The 15,153-nt window shown below is 64.5% G+C and overlaps 1 protein-coding gene across 1 annotated transcript; it reads right to left on the minus strand.

The window, feature by feature from the left end:
* Positions 1-183: 183 nt before the first annotated feature.
* On the minus strand, positions 184-14,816 carry CAMSAP3 (calmodulin regulated spectrin associated protein family member 3). The gene is given in 20 exon segments (XM_043590221.1): positions 184-715; positions 814-932; positions 1,016-1,128; positions 1,384-1,483; positions 1,963-2,261; positions 2,342-2,481; positions 3,733-5,170; positions 5,267-5,336; positions 5,589-5,662; positions 5,804-5,858; positions 5,932-6,025; positions 6,110-6,249; positions 6,860-6,998; positions 7,250-7,297; positions 8,196-8,228; positions 8,410-8,505; positions 8,585-8,707; positions 9,042-9,295; positions 14,655-14,780; positions 14,783-14,816. Coding segments are annotated over 20 exon segments (3,786 nt in total). The 5' UTR covers positions 14,802-14,816; the 3' UTR covers positions 184-409.
* Positions 14,817-15,153: the final 337 nt, after the last annotated feature.

A 15,153-nucleotide genomic window follows, 5' to 3' on the forward strand; every position in this document is an offset into this window, starting at 1 on the left:
CGGGTGGGGAGGCCACGGGGAGAGGCTGGTCAAGAGGCAGCCAAGGAGCAGCCACGAGGGGCCTTGGCACGAGCCGCATCAGGGCTCTTGCGGCGGCAGGACATGGCGGGCGAGGCTGGAAAACCCCCTCAGAGAGGTCACTGGACGCCCCAGCCAGCCTCAGGGAGATGCCAGCACTCGAGCTCTTTCTAAATTATTTTATTCAAGAAGGTGGGGAGGACAGACAGGGGACTGAGCTGAGCCCTGAGTCCCTGAACCTCCCAGCTCAGCCCCCACAGCAGGACAGGACAGAAGTTAGGGGGTGGGGACTCCAGCCCTACCCAGACAAGGTTGGGGACAGACGAGACCCAGGAATGCCAACTGATTGTCCTCCAGGCTGTCCTCTGCCCTGGGAACCACCGGGACGAGGCTACTTGGGGGTGCTGCTGCCCTTCTTGGGGGTGGTGGGCTTCTTGCTCTGCCAGAGGTGGCCCTGGATGGTGAAGGCGTCTACACTCATGGACATGGTCTTGGCAGGGATCTGGGTAAAGCGCTTGCGGTCCGAGTTGTACTTGTAGATGCCCTCGACCATGGCGGGCGTGACTGTGCGGGGGCCGTAGCCGGCCAGCCTCGTCAGCTCCTCTGTCTCCCCGGACAGCGTGTAGAGGGCCCGGAACTGGCAGCTCGAGTCGCGGAAGAGGATCAGGAAGTGATTGGCCTTGCTCTTCTCAATTTCCTGGTCGGGTGGTGGAAGCGGTTCACCGGGGGTGGGGGGGGTGGGCGGCAGGGCCCTGGCCCCAGCCCGCCCGCCCCCACTGCCAGCCCCAGGCTCACCTCCAGAATGCGGTTCTTCTGCGGTTCGTTCACCTTGCCGGCGAGGCAGCAGTGCGACAGGGCGTTGTGGATGATGAACTTGTTGGACTTGGCGCTGGGCTCCTTGTACAGCCGCGGACCTGGGGTGGGCAGGGTGGTCAGCGGGGGTGACGGGGGGCGGGCAGGGCCTGGCGGGGTGCTCGCGATCCCCAGCCCCACTTACCTGTGTACTCGGGCACCGACGCTGGGGACGAGGCGTTGCTACCGTTCTCCCAGTCACGTTCCCGGCTACCAGGCAGGCGGCTTGGGGACATGAGGCCGGATGGGGATGGAGCCCTGTGGGGGGACAGGAAGAGATGGGGATGCACTCGGTGGTGGGTGAAGCCTTCCCACGCACAGAGGGACCGGGGAAGGGCCGAGCCCAGAACACCGCACGACGGGAGGCAGGTGCACCTGCCGGAGCCCTGCTCAAGTGCAGAGGACAGAGCCCCACTCGGCCTCGAATGTGTCCTCTAATCCCTTCGGCGGAAGAGAACACACAGACTCGGGGCACCTGAGACGCGGGCACCTGCCCACCCCGGCCAAACTCACCGAGACGTCGGCCTCTTCACGCCAAGATTATTGGGGGCCTCGTTGGCCACGGTTGACAGTGACAGGGTGGACTGAGAGTAGACTTTGCTGAGCCGGGAGCCTGGGGGAAGATGGCACGGAGTCATCCCCACCCAAAGCCCCTGGTGTCCCCAAATGCCTGGGGGGAGGACCTTACCTGGTAGGCTGTGGAGGGCACGTGGGGTCAGCCCTTCCCAAGACCCTCACCCTGTGCCTTCCAACTGAGACCTCCCCCTACCCACGGGGGCAGGAGCTGTGCCCAGCAGGCTGTGGGGAAACCCCCACTAGAAAGCTGTTGCCCCTGAACGTACCCGAGGGGGCCTCATCCACGAAACCCCGGAGACAACTCGGCCAGCTCTGCCCAACACGCCTTACCCCCACTGTAGCCCCCACATCCCTCTGGAAGTCTAAAGGGCATGGGCAAGGCCCCCGTCACCCCACGCACAGTCTTCCCCTCTCCCACGTACTCGGGGGTGGGAGGGGCGCGGTCTCCACAGCCCTGGAAAAGGGCACTGAGCAGGCACCATCCCTGCGCCCCACCCCTCCCTACGGGCTCCTTACCCAGCAGGCCACGGGCAGGGCTTCGTGCCAAGGCCGAGTCGTCACAGCAACCGGAGCGCGGCCGGGGGCCCCTCCGCCCACCCCGGCCCGGCCCCCCGGTCCCCGCAGCCCGTGGCCGTAGCACTTTATCAAGGTCGTCCATCAGCTTCAGCTGGGCCCGGCGTTCATACTCGAGCCGGGTGAACTCCCCCCTCCTGGGGCCCACCTCCTCCTCGACGGGGGCCCTGGCGGCAGGGGCCGGGGTCGCTGCGGGGGCTGGGGGGGCTGGGGGGCCCGGGGCCGCCTCCTCCTGGGCCAGCCTGCAGACCGAGAGTTATCAAGCGGTCAGACAGGCCGCGGGTTCGCGGGGGGCCGGGGGCCCGGGCAGCACTCCGCTCACCGGGCAGCCTCTTCCCTCCGCTGCTCCTTCTCGGCCTCCTGCCACTGCTTCCGCCGCCGAGCCTCCTCCGCCCGCCGCTGCTGCCGTTCCAGCAGGCTGGCCCGCTTTTGGGCCATCTCGTCCTCGGGCTTGTCTTCATCCTGGGGGCAGGCTCGGAGTCCGGCTGGCCGTCCCTCCCCTGGGACGTCCATCAACCCAGCCTGGCAACCACTCACCCACCCTTCCGATTTTGTTATTGGGCTGAGGGCGTCCCCTTGGCTCCTGCTTCGTGCAGAGTTCTACGTGCGGCACAGGGACCAGAGTGGACCCGGGTGCTGTTCACACGGAGCACTTAACCCAGGGCGGGAGACGACCTGATACATCAGAAGCAGCTACCAGTCTGGGGCACCTGGGAGGCTCAGTGGGTTAAGCATCTGATTCTTGGTTCTGGCTCAGGTCATGATCTCACAGTTCATGAGTTTGAGCCCCGCATCAGGCTTTGCACTGACAGTGGGGAGCCTGCTTGGGATTCTCTCTCTCTCTCTCTCTCTCTCTCTCTCTGCCCCTCCCTCACTCTCCCTTCTCTCTCTCAAAATAAATAAAAACTTAAAAAATATTAAGATAAAACAGCTACCAGTCTACAGGGCGGGGAGGGATCTATCCCAGCCTGGGGGCACTAAGCAAGGCTTCTTGGAGAAGGTGACCAGGGAGAGAGAATGACAAGAAGGCGAGAGGTAAAGAGAGTATCCCAGGCAAGAGGGAACAGCAAATGCAAAAGCCCTGAGGCTAGAACAAGCCTAGCAGGCCTGGAATGGGGAGGCCGGTGTGGCTGGGATGGGGGGGGTGGGTGGCCTGGGAGGGTCAGAGGTGGGCAGAGCCTAAGGCCACGGAAGGACTTTTATTCTGAGAGCAAGAGAAGCTACCGAAGGGTTTAAACGGGAGTGACAAGGTCCAGTTCGTAGTAAAAAAAAAAAATCTCTCTGGCTGCTCAGTTGAAGATGGCCAGGGATGGAGGGGTGGGGTGGACAGCAGAGGCCGTTCAAGATGCGGGTGCAGGTGTCCAGGTGAGAGCACCGGGCCAGGATGGGGGTGCCGTGAGGATGGGGAACAGGGACCAGACATGGGAGAGCGGGGAGGGGAACCGGCAGGGCCGAGGTGGGCAGAGCGTGAAGGAGAGCATGAGACGGAAGTGGAAGACCCTAGCCCTGCTTATCCGACCGCCCCTGTCCGTCTGTCACCCACCCGTCTGTCCACCCACGCCCACCCCGTCCATCTGTCTATCCACCCACCCACCCACCCATCTGTCCATCTGGCCACGCCCACCTTGTCCTTGCCCACTCCCACCTGGCTCTCCGCCTCCACGCCTGTGCCCACCCACCCCGCCCCTTCCCCAACCTGCTTCTGCGACTCACCTTGTAGAAGAATCCCAGCCCGGCCCGGGGCTCTCCCTCCGAAGACGCCTCCTCCTCTAAGGAATCCTCAGCACCAGGGGGGCTCCCATCTCCCTCGTCCTCGGCCGTGGGCTCTTCCAGGCTGCCCAGTGGGATCTCGATGAGGCCAGGCCGGGCCGCGGGCTCCTCTGGAGGCGACCCCTCCGCCAGGAGGATAGAGGAACGGGTCTGCACGGGCACCTGGCTTGGCGAGAACTTGCGCAGGTGGGGGAGGCTGTCTACATCATGGGGAGGCGTGAGCACTCTCGTCAGGGGAGCCAGCCGCAGCTCCGCCGGCCGTGCGTGTTTCGGGCTTCGGGGTGTCGGGCTGGGGCCGGGCCCGGGGCTGCGCCGGGCAGCCGGGGCGCGCCGAGCAGGGCTGGGAGATGCGGCTTTGGGACCCACCGTGGGACCAGGGATGACCCACGCGGCGGGCGGCGGGGCAGGCCCAGGGGCCTCGGGCGGAGCCAGGAGCCGCTGCTGCTGGTCCGTGAGCCTCTGCATGTCCCGCTGCAGCGAGCTCAGCGCGGCGCTTAACTTGCTGACCGCCCGGTTATAGTCCCCCAGCCCCTCGGGGGGCACTGGGCCCAGTTCGGGTGAGAAGGTCACTGCCTTGGGCCGCGGGGATGGCTCGCCCTGGCCCTCACCCGCCGGCCGCTCCCCACCGGGGACTGGGCCTGGCTCCGCCTCTGCCTCCGCTTCCCCTCCGGCCTCCCGAGGCTGCACCTGCAGGAAAGCGCTCTTGCCCAGTCGCTGGCGGTGCTTGGCAAAGATGGCCTCGATCCGTCGCTTCTGAGCCTCTATGGCTCGCCGTTTCTCCTCCAGCCGGGCTCCCAGCTCGCTCATCTCAGAGCTCAGGGCCTCTGGTGCCGCGGGGGTGGCCGTCGGGGACCCTGCCTCGGCCTCAGCCCTCACCAGCTGCTTCTTGCGTTCAGCAAAGCTGGTCATCTTCACTTCGGAGTTGTTGGCCGCTGGGGATGAAGCCGCCGCCTTCGGGGAGCCCTCGGATAGGGCCGACGGTTTCGACATCTCCGCCACCGTGCAGGGAGATGGTTTCAAGGGGGCCTCGGGGTGGGGCACGTAGGCGGGTGCTTTGGAGGCCCCCTCGAGTGGGTAGGAGGAAGCCAGCGGCAGTTTGGAGGGCCCCTCGGGGGAGTGGAGGTAGAAGCTGCCGTCAGCAGCCCCATCTGGGAGCAGCCGGGGCTCGGCACTGTGGATGATCTGCAGGGCCTCCTCGATGGTAGGCAGGTCGCCAGGCTCCGGGGCTGGCTGCACGGGGGTCCGGGCTGGCACAGGGCGCGGGGGGCCCAGGCTGTCTGAGCTGACCGAGCGGAGTAGGACGGGGCCTCCCATGACGACATCCACGTCGCTGTCCAGGCCAAAGGGGGTGCTGAACGACACTGCCTGGGAGAGGGGACGGCTGGGCGGCAGGAGGGAGGGGTCAGCCCCTGGGACAAGCCCCGGCCCCACCCCTGCCCAGCCTGCTCCACCGGCCAGGCCCCTGAGACGCACTCACCTGAGCTGACGGTTCCAGGCCTTGCCAAGGGCCTCCATGTGGGACATGGACGGGGAGGACTTCAGTGAGCCTGGGGAGGGGTGGTAAGCGGTCATTCAGTGGCCACTACGGCGCTGGGCACCCTGGGTGGGGTCCGCCGGGGGGTGGCACTGATGGGCATTATGTGGACAGATAGCTGGGGGCCACTGTGGGGGTGAGTGTCACCACCGGGTCATTCAGGCGCCTGAGGGACCCAGTGGAAGGATCAGGAGGAGAGACAAAGTCAGCCGGGGGTAGTGGCTGCGTAGGGGTCTCCAGTGACAAGCTGTACCCCTGCCCTCACCTGTGGATCCACGGAGTGGGGACTGGGAGCCGCCGGGTGACAGGAGTGGGTGGCGGAAATTGAAGACAGGAGAACTGCCAAGAGATGCACGTCAGCCCAGGGCCCCTCCCTGCCCCGCCCCTGCTCACCTCTCCCAGGAGCCGAGAACAGAGAGCATCCCCTAGCCCTGTCACAGGGCCACGGCCACGGAGACTCACCCAATGGGGAAACCATACCTGCAGCCACTGCTGTTCTGGGCGGAAGAGGCCTCCGTGGCCCGGGGGGAGGCCGCTGCAGCAGAGAGAGGAGGGTCAGGCAGGGCCTGGCCTCCCTACCCCGCCCCACACCCCGGGCCAGGCCTCACCATGACCATCAGGAAGGTCCTTAGCCTGCACGAAATCAGGTTTCAGCACCTCAAAGCACATGAACATCTCGGCGAGCAGCACCACCAGGTTGATCTGGAGGCAGAAGGCGGGGTCAGCCACTGGGACCCACGGCCCCGGACGCCAGCCTCGGCCCACGAGGCCTCGAGACGGCCTTACCTTGAGGGGCGGTGGGACGTACAGCAGGTCCTCGAGGGACAGTGGGCAGCCACGAGGAAGGCGGGAGGCACAGAAATCCTGCACCAGCTGGAGGTTGTAGAGGCTGTCCGCCACAGACATGGGGTCCTTGAGGCACACCTCTGCGGGGACAGGATACCTGGGTCCCCAGCTCTATGCGGAGGAGGACGGGGCCCTGGGGAAGCGAGGGCCCAGCAGGCGACACGCACAGAGGCTCTCCTACGGGCCGGGCCTCAGGCCAGGTGCCCTTTACAAAGCGGATACTACCACGGGCTGTTCCTCCAGCCTCTGCAACTATTCCCAGCTGCCGGGAGAACTCGTCCCCCAGGAACTCAAGTCAGAAAGCTTCTCCTAACTACCTCGCCCTCCCTCGGAGCACCTAACGTCCAGAATGTTTTTCTGGATGAAGTTATTGTCTTTCTCTGCCGACCAGGATGTGAGCTGCCTGAGGTCAGGAGCATGTCCGTATTGTGCACCCTGGGTCTCCGGCACCTAAAACGGGATCTGGCACACAGCTTGCATTCTATAAATATCTGCTGCAGGCGTGAATTCGATGAAGCACAGAGAAGCTTAGACACTTGCGCAAGGTCACACAGCTAACGAGGGGAAGAAATGTTCAAACGCAGGCCCGCCAGTTCTGAGAGCTGCACTCCTAATCACCGCAGCACTCTGGGGCGGACGCCTGGGTGTCGAGCTCCCACGGACAGGTGCGGCCCAGGCCCGCTCACTCACCCTCGAGTCGCAAGAGCTGGGGACAATAGCAGTGGATCGTGGCGGCCAGCGCGGCCCCGCTCGCCAGATCCTGGAGGGTGGTCACGGTTGGAAAGCAGGGGGCGCGTCGGGCCACAGCTCGGTCCTTGCGGTATCGGATCTGTGGGTGGGAGCCGGGTTAGGTCAGAGGTCAGGCCGGCCCCCGGGGCAGCGGTCATGCAGGCTGGGTGGGGAGGCCTGGGGTTTCCGCCGTGAGGGGGCGTGAAGCTGGGGGTCCCGGAGCCAGAGTGGGGCCAGCCTGGAGCAGGGGAAGGGCAGCAGCAAGAGGCAAAGGAACTGTCTGCGAGCAGCCAGGCCAGCAGCGAGGGCTGGGGCAGGACTCCTGGGACCCCGGGGCGGGGGATACATTACCATGGGGGGTTTGCTCCCCGACTCCTTCAAACAGAAGGCAATTGCGTGCTGGGGGGAGAGGAGCAGCCGTCAGCGGGGCGGGAGGGGCGCTGACTTGCTGGGCCCCCAAGCACACCTCCAGGGGAGGGGAGAGAGAGCCCTGACTCCTGTCACGAGCCCTGGCTGTCCAGCTCCCTGACTGCGCTCTGGCCGGCTTTGGGGACCCCAGCTCCTCCCAGCCTGGAGGGACCCCACACAGCCAGCCTCCCATGCAGGGAGTCATCCCCCCCCCCCCGCCCACAAAAGACCCAGGCCCCAGCTTGGGGAGGGGTTGCGGAGGAAGCGGGGAGGCAGAAGGAGAGGAGCCCCCAACCCAGGCCACAGAGTGGAAGGAGGGAGGCTCCCGAGTGAGCAGAGGCGGGACTCCGTCCACCCGAAGCCCCCACTGGCAGTGGCCACTCGGCCCTTGTGTTTCAGGGATGGACGCCCCCTCCCACCCAAGCCGGGCTTGTCCTCAGGGAAACTGGAGTCTTAGGAAGGTTCTTCTACCTTCTTCTGGGTCTGGGGGCCTTCCTCTTGGCTAAGGGGTCAGGATCCACGTGCCTGATGGGCTAGGGACCCCCTTCAGGGGTGCCGGAAGTCTCCCGCCTCAGCAAAGATGACCGAGCCCAGAAGCTCTGCCCTCTTGATTACTGGGAGGAGAGGCTCATTCCCTCCCATCCCCCCCCACCCCCACCCCCGCCTCCCCGGTCAGGTAACTGGGGAGTGATCTGCCTTCTCAGTTAACACGCTTCTCTTCTCTTGGTCTACGGAGAGGTTCCCTCTGTCCCCTAGGGCCGGGGTCCCATATCCTCTGCTCACAGCTGGGAGGAGGTAGGAGAGGGAGCATACAGGCAGGCAGAACAGACAAGACAGACCAAGCGACAAGCGAGGCAGGCAGACGGGGCGGAGGAACAGCCCCACTTACAGGAACCAGCTTCCAGTACCAGCGTGTGGGGCACTGATGCCAGAGAGGCAGAGGGGAGAGCAGCGGGAGAGGCACAGGGGAGACGGCAGAAAGAGAGAGAGAGTCACCTCCAGCCCCCCCCCCCCCCCCCACCCAGTGCAGCCCTTCCCCTCCCACCCAGCCCTCCCTCCGACCGTCCTCGTGTCCGTCCATTCGTCCGTCGCCCTAGTCTCACCGAGGGCTGTGCGGGGGCCACCCCATCTGCAGGGGCCGCGGGAGAGGCTCTCTGGGCAGCTTCCTGCTCAGTCTTCTCCTGCAACCGCCGGATGGTCTGGGGAGCAGGGAGAGGTCAGCACTGTGCTCCCTGGGCAATGCCGGCCCCCAGCCCATGCCTGCCTGACCCCACCTACCGTGTCCACCCAGAAAAGGAGCTTGTGCTCCAAGCTGGCCAGGGCCAAGGGACCGGGCAGTGTCTTTGTCCACTCGAAGGCGAAGGCAACCATGAGGGCGTCAATGACAGCTAGGTGGGCTCCCTGTGCAGGGAAGGGCTCAAGAGTGAGACCACAGCGAGGGGTGGGGGTTCCCCTGGCCGCTTCTGAGGGAGAACCAGAGGAAGAACCTCGAGGTGTGTGGGGAGGGGCCTGAAGTAGGAGGGGCTTTGGGGATGAGCCAGGGTTAGTGGGTGGGGCTTCGGGGAAGGAGCCAGGACAGGGGTCCGGGAAGAGCCACTCCTGGTGGGCCCTGTCCTCAAGCGCATCCTCAAGGACCAGGGTGGCGTCTCTGGGGAGGAGCCAGGCCTGGTGGGAGGAGCCTGGGGGAGGAGCCGCGTCTGGTGGGCGGGGCCTGACGGACCGGGGCGGGGCCTACCATGAGGATAGGCTGGTGCCTCAAGTCGGCCTCCTGCACGGGACGCTCGGGCAGCGCGGGCACCGTGCCCCTCCGCGCCAGCAGGGCCAGCAGCGCGGAGGGACTGGGGGGGGTCTCGAGCTGCGGCAGCACCTGGCGCCAGGCCCGGCAGTAGAGCTCGGCCGAGAGCAGCAGCCGTGTCACCGGGGGCTTCACGTGCTCCTGTGCGTACTGGTCGGTGTAGAAGGGCTCCCACAGCTCCGAGGGCACATGCTCTGCGGGGCGAGGCGGGTGACGGCGGGTCAGGGCCCAGGCATGCGTCGGAGGACGGCACGGGACGGGGAGGCTAGGGGACCCGGGCGCGGGTGTGCGGGAGCTCGCCACAGGAAGGGGCTCCAGGCAGAGGGGCAAAGGCCAGGAGGCGGGACAGGCAGTGGCCTGGGGGGTGGGGGAAGGGCAGTTCTGGAAGGGGAGAGGCCACCCGCGCAGGGGCTTGTTGGGAGGGCGGTGGTCTTGCAGGCCCTCCGAGGAGAACAACGACGACTACGACAAGATCCCTTAACCCACCTAACTCCCCGGGTGCCCTGCAGGCCTAGGAAGCAGCAGCCAGGGCACAAGTGGTAACTCCAGAAACTGAGGCACAGAGAACGAAAGCAACCTGCCTAAGGCCACACAGCTGGCCAGTGCCGGCACTGGGATTCAAACTCAGGCCTTTAGCAGCACCCCCCCTCCCCCCGCACCCTCTGTCAGCTTGGAAGCAGGGGTGGGATGAACTGTGGAGTCGGGGGTCTGGCAGGCGGGCCAGGGAACCAGAAAGCCGGCCAGACTGCAGACCTTCTGAGGGGGGTGAACGGTCGGAACCTGGCGACTGAAGGGAGGAGGCGGGGGAGGGACAAGGAGGCGTCCAGGGGCCCATCAGGTGTGAGTGGGAAGGTGGGGGTACTGGCGGTGAGGCAGCAAAAGCGGAGCGTGAGGGGCCGGGGCTCTGGAGAGAGGTGAGATCACCTTGCGGAGGCGGCCACAAACCCCCTGAAGACGTTGAATGAGACGGGCAGGGCAGGGAGAGGCTTGAGGAAACCCCATGTGGGGGGGTGGGGGGGCACGGAACCCCAAGCAGGATCCATGGGTGGGGAACAGAAAGACCAGAATAAGTCACCAGGACGATTCTCTGGGAGGGTCCAGGAGGAGGTGACTGAAGCCAGCCTAGGGGACCTGCCCTCGTGGGGGTCTTTCAGGGAGGCCCTAACTCTTATTCCAACCAGAACAGCTGTTTTGTCTACTGGGGTTCTATGTGTCTGAAATAACGGGAGGGGGCAGATTTCTACCGCTTAAAAACATCGGCACACAACACACCAGGCCTTTCTCACGCGCCTGTCGTCACAGCCAGGCTCCCCGGAGACCCCCTGCCCTCACCTGTAAGGACCCAGGCTTCCTTGCCTTCACTCCACCCCGCCCCCTGAAGTCACACTTGACCTTCCCACGTAACGCTCCGCCCCTGTGGATAGCTGTGTGCACTCTCTGAACAGACTTCTCCTTCCCCCCGCCCCCCCCCAACCTGCCCTCCCAGCTCCCAGCCTCCCCAAGGCCAGCAGCAGCCCTCCGACGCACGGTTGTGGACTGTATCTCGCCCGGGCGCTCTGCCCAGCACCTCCTTGTTCCGGAAACCTTCCTCCCCCGGCATCTCCCCGCTTTCCATCTTTTTCTCTGTCCCGCCACTCGAGCCAGGCCTCTTCCCCTCGTGCCCCTTCAATGCCAGGTTCCTGACAGCTCGGTCGGAACAGCCCTGTAAGTGGACACGTGCACCCCCCACCCCTGCCTGCCAGCCCGCCCGCCCAGTGATAGCTTCCGTGGCCATCTGAGCACTGCCACCTGCTGCAGCCCAGGCCGTGTGTCCCACTGCCCTCTGGGCATCTCCCATGATGCTCGGTACCTTGCTCCAAACCTGCTCCTTCTCCATCTCCCCAACCCACACCCTGTTCCCCGTCTCCCCAGCCCCTGCTCATTTCCTGCTCCCACTGGCAAAATTAAACAAGTTTCTTTCCTGCAGGACTTGTCAGGGCCTTCGAGATGAAAACACGTGAGCTAGGGCTACCCAACAGCTCATGTTTATCAAGCGCTTCCTCTATGCCTCTATACCGCACCACGGCCGGCACTTGGGGGTGGATAATTCTTTGTGTCTCACAGGGGGCGGGGTAGGCTGTCCGGTGCTTCAGGATGGTCAGCAGAGTCCCTGGTCTCTAGTCACAAAATGCGAGTAACACCCTCCTTCCCGAGCAGTGACAACCAAAGAGGTCTCTAGACACTATCAAAGGTCTCCTGGAAGGCAAAACCACCCCCGGGGTTCAGAGCCACCGCTCTCTACTAAAAATGTTTATGGATCATTTACCATCGGATAGTGCTGGCCGACAGAAATACAATTTGACCCGCATATGTAGTTTCAAATTCTTTTCTAATGTTTATTCATTTTTAAGAGAGAGAGAGAAACAGAGCACGAGCAGGGGAGGGGCGGAGAGAGAGGGAGACACAGAATCCGAAGCAGGCTCTGGGCTCCGAGCTGTCAGCAACTCAAACTCATGCTCAAACTCATGAGCCACGAGATCATGACCTGAGCCCGAGTCAGACGCTCAACCGACGGAGCCACCCAGGCGCCCCAACCCACACATGTAGTTTTAAACTTTCTAGGAGCCACATTAAAAAGGTAGAAACGGGGGGCACCTGGGTGGCTCCGTCGATGAAGCGATCGACTTCGGCTCAGGTCATCATGATCTCACAGTTCGTGGATAAGAGCCCTGCATCGGGCTCCGTGCTAACAGTGCACGGCCTGCTTGGGATTCTCTCCCTCTCCCTCTGCCCCTCCCCAACTCGCGCTTTCTCGCTCTCAAAAATAAATAAATAAACTAAAAAAAAAAAAAAAAAAAGAAATGGAGAATTACCTTAGTATATACTTAACACAATATATATCTGATACTATCATTTCAACAATCGACATAAAAACATTGTTAGTGAGGTATTTCACTTTTTTTTTTTTTTTTGTATCAAGTCTTCGGGAGCCACTGTGTGTTTTTTACATTCATAGCACATCACGATGAACACCGGCCACGTGTGGCCATGGCTACCAGACCGGACCAGACAGCTCTAGAGCGCCTCTGACATACACGGCCACCTCGTATGCATTCGCTCGTGTAATCCTCACGACGCTTCTTCTCCCCACTGTACAGATGAGAAGACCAAGGCCCAGAGAGCTAACTCGCCCAGGATCACACCGCTAATAAACATCCGAGCTGACGTGAACCCAGTTGCCCTATGGGTCAGAGTGACGTTCAGGCGTAAGGGACTTAGGTGGTGTCTCCCAAACTGGGTAGAGATGGCACCCTTTCTTATCTCTGAGCTTCGGTCCCACAGAGGCCACCTGCCAGCACTCGTGCCCAGCCTCCTTACACCTGTGCTCCCAGGCTGCCAGGACCACCCCCCCACCCCAGCCACCATTCCCCAGGGGGCAACTGCATAGCTGATCTGATTTTGTCAGTCCCCAAACCCAGTCTATAGCTCCCCAGCGCCCTCACATCCCCCCACCTCCCGGCCACAGTTCAAGAGGCCCCCTGTCCCGCCAGCCTCTCTCATCTCCCCCCTCCCTGGGCCCCCACCCCACCACTGGGCCCTGCACATTTTTCTCTGAGAACTCCCTGATGGGCCAACCCCCAGGCCTTTTCACATGTGGCCTCCCCCTGGCAAACTCCTATGCGTCCCTCAAGGTTCAAACTTTCCCTTCCCTCCCCTCCCCTCCTCGGCAGAGTTCGGGGCTTTCCTCCCCCAGCCCCACTGCTCGCCTCTACAACGCAGACCTTATCACCCTAAGCAGATCTGGTTTCGTGTCCCATCCCCCATTTTCCCAACTCCACCCCCATCGCTCTGTCCCGGCACCAGCCTGGCACCCAACAGGCATCGGTAAAAAGTCCCAGAGTTCGTGAATCAAGCAGGGCTCTGTGGCCCACTTCCCCCTCTGGGCCAGGCGTCCCACCTGCCTCAGCCCCCTCTGTTTAGAAAAGGTGGGTACGAGGCTGACTGAACGTGACCCTCACCCTGACCCTCACCCTCGGGGAGGAGATCGAACAGTGCAGGGGGCTGGGTCAGGGAGAACAGGACTGGGTGAGTCAGGGCATCTCCCCAGGAGACCTCCCTTTCCTTTCTATGAAATGGGACGGCATTTTCTGCTCCACGATAATATTAATGTTATTAATAACAGTGCCACAACGGGTCACAGCAGCAGTGACAGCGAGTAGCTGTTTACCAGGCACTGTGCGCCAGAACCAATCTGAGGTCTGCTGTCCAGCAACCTTGTGAGGAAGGTGCCGGGATCCCAGCCGCCCGAGCACTGCCCTGGCACTTAGTGGGTGCCCCACAGACATTTGCGAAACGGATAAATGAGTGAACGTAAATGCCTTCTTACACACAGGGGAAACAGACGCTTAGAGAATTGACATAATTTGTCCATAACCCGGTGGAGCTGGGACTTAAGCCCAACTCTGATTCCCAAAGTCGAGCCTTCTAACCAAGGCCACATAACCCGGGACGGGAGAGGCTGGGGCAGACCCAGATCTCTGCCTACCAGCCCCCTTTCTTCCTCAAGCAGATCCTCAGGGAAAGGCAGGCCCCAGAGTGGACCCTGCATGGGAGGGTGTTGGGAGAAAGACACAGGCTTGGGCGGACCCAGGACATGGGCAGCTGTCCCCGAGCCCCACACCCAGAACAGGTTGATCTGGGAAGGCCACTGAAGGGGTGGGGGGATGGGCTGTGCTCAGCAGGTGCCAAGACCAGTGGCCAGGCGGGTGGGAGAGCAGACGTCCCCCTTAGGACGCCTGGGAAGGCCCAGACCTTAATTAACCCCGCCTGCCCCACAGCAGGCCCTGGCTCCCAGCTCTGGCCTGGGTGATGGGGTTGCCCTAGGGCCCTGACTTTGCCCACACGCGCCCTTGAATCCCGGGGACCCACCCGCACCCTCCCCCTTGGGTTGGCCTGACTTCCCCACACACGTGGCCCTAGGGGAGGGCTGGAGGCTCTGCCCCGGGTGGGAGAAGGCCTTACACCTGCGCCCCCACCCCCGCCGATCTCGGACAAGCCAATTCCCTTCTGGGCTCCCAGGCAAAATGGGGTAATAAGTCACAGCTGCCAGCCGCTGGCCGGGGCCATGGAGGCGAAAGAAGAGGCTCCCAGAGCTGCCCTCGCCGCCCGCAGCGCAGGGAGGGCTGACGCGGGGTGTGGGTTCGGCTGCGGGGCGGTAGGGGTGGGGGGGTCCTCGGGGGCGCGTGATGTGAATGGGTAAAGGGGGAGGGGGGGTAGGGCGTGCAAGGCCCGCCCGGGAGACCCCGCCCCGCTCACCTGGGCTTCCGGACGCCGGGGTCCCGGCCCGGATCTGGGCCGCCGGCCCCACCCCCACCGCGCTCCCGCAGCCGGGCGGGCAAAGTCCACCGCCCGGGCCGAGCAGGAAGCCCGGAGGCCCGGCGCGGCGGGGCCCGAGCCCGGGCCCCCCGCCCCCCCACACCCGGCGGCCGGCGCTATTGTTCCCACGGCCCCGGCCTCCGCGGCCCGGCGCCCCGCCCCCCGCACCTGCCGCCCCTGCCGCCCCCGGCCCGGTACCTGCGCCCCCGAACGCGGCCCGCAGCACCCACGCCAGGCTGGCCGCCGCCTTGGCCCGCGAGAAATCGTACTGGTCCAGCGACTTGATCTCGGGCACCAGGAAGGTCCTCCTCAGCGGCCCGGGCCCGGGGGCGCCGCCTCCACCATGGCGGCGCCGGGGCTGCGGGAGCCGGCTCCGCGCTCGCTCGGGCTGGGCTGCGCCGCGCTCGCACCCGGGCCGGGCCCGCCGCCGCTGCCGCCGCCGCCGCCGAGCCAGGTGCGGCCGCTCGCGCTCGCGACGCAGCGTCGGCCCCGCCCCGGGGCGGAGCCCAGGTGCGCCCCGCCCCCGGCCCGGACCCCGACCCGGTCCTCCCCGCCCCCCTCCGGCTTCGCCTGGCCGCCTGCAGCGGGTGGGGCGGGCCCGGACTGCGGTGTTGGCGGGAGGCTGCGGAGGAGTGCGTGTGCGTGTGCGTGTGCGCGCGTGCGCTGGGGAGGACGAGGGACCCTCTGTTTGCGGATG

This window comes from Prionailurus bengalensis, chromosome A2 (genome assembly GCF_016509475.1).
Source record: "Prionailurus bengalensis isolate Pbe53 chromosome A2, Fcat_Pben_1.1_paternal_pri, whole genome shotgun sequence".
Lineage (NCBI taxonomy): Eukaryota > Metazoa > Chordata > Mammalia > Carnivora > Felidae > Prionailurus > Prionailurus bengalensis.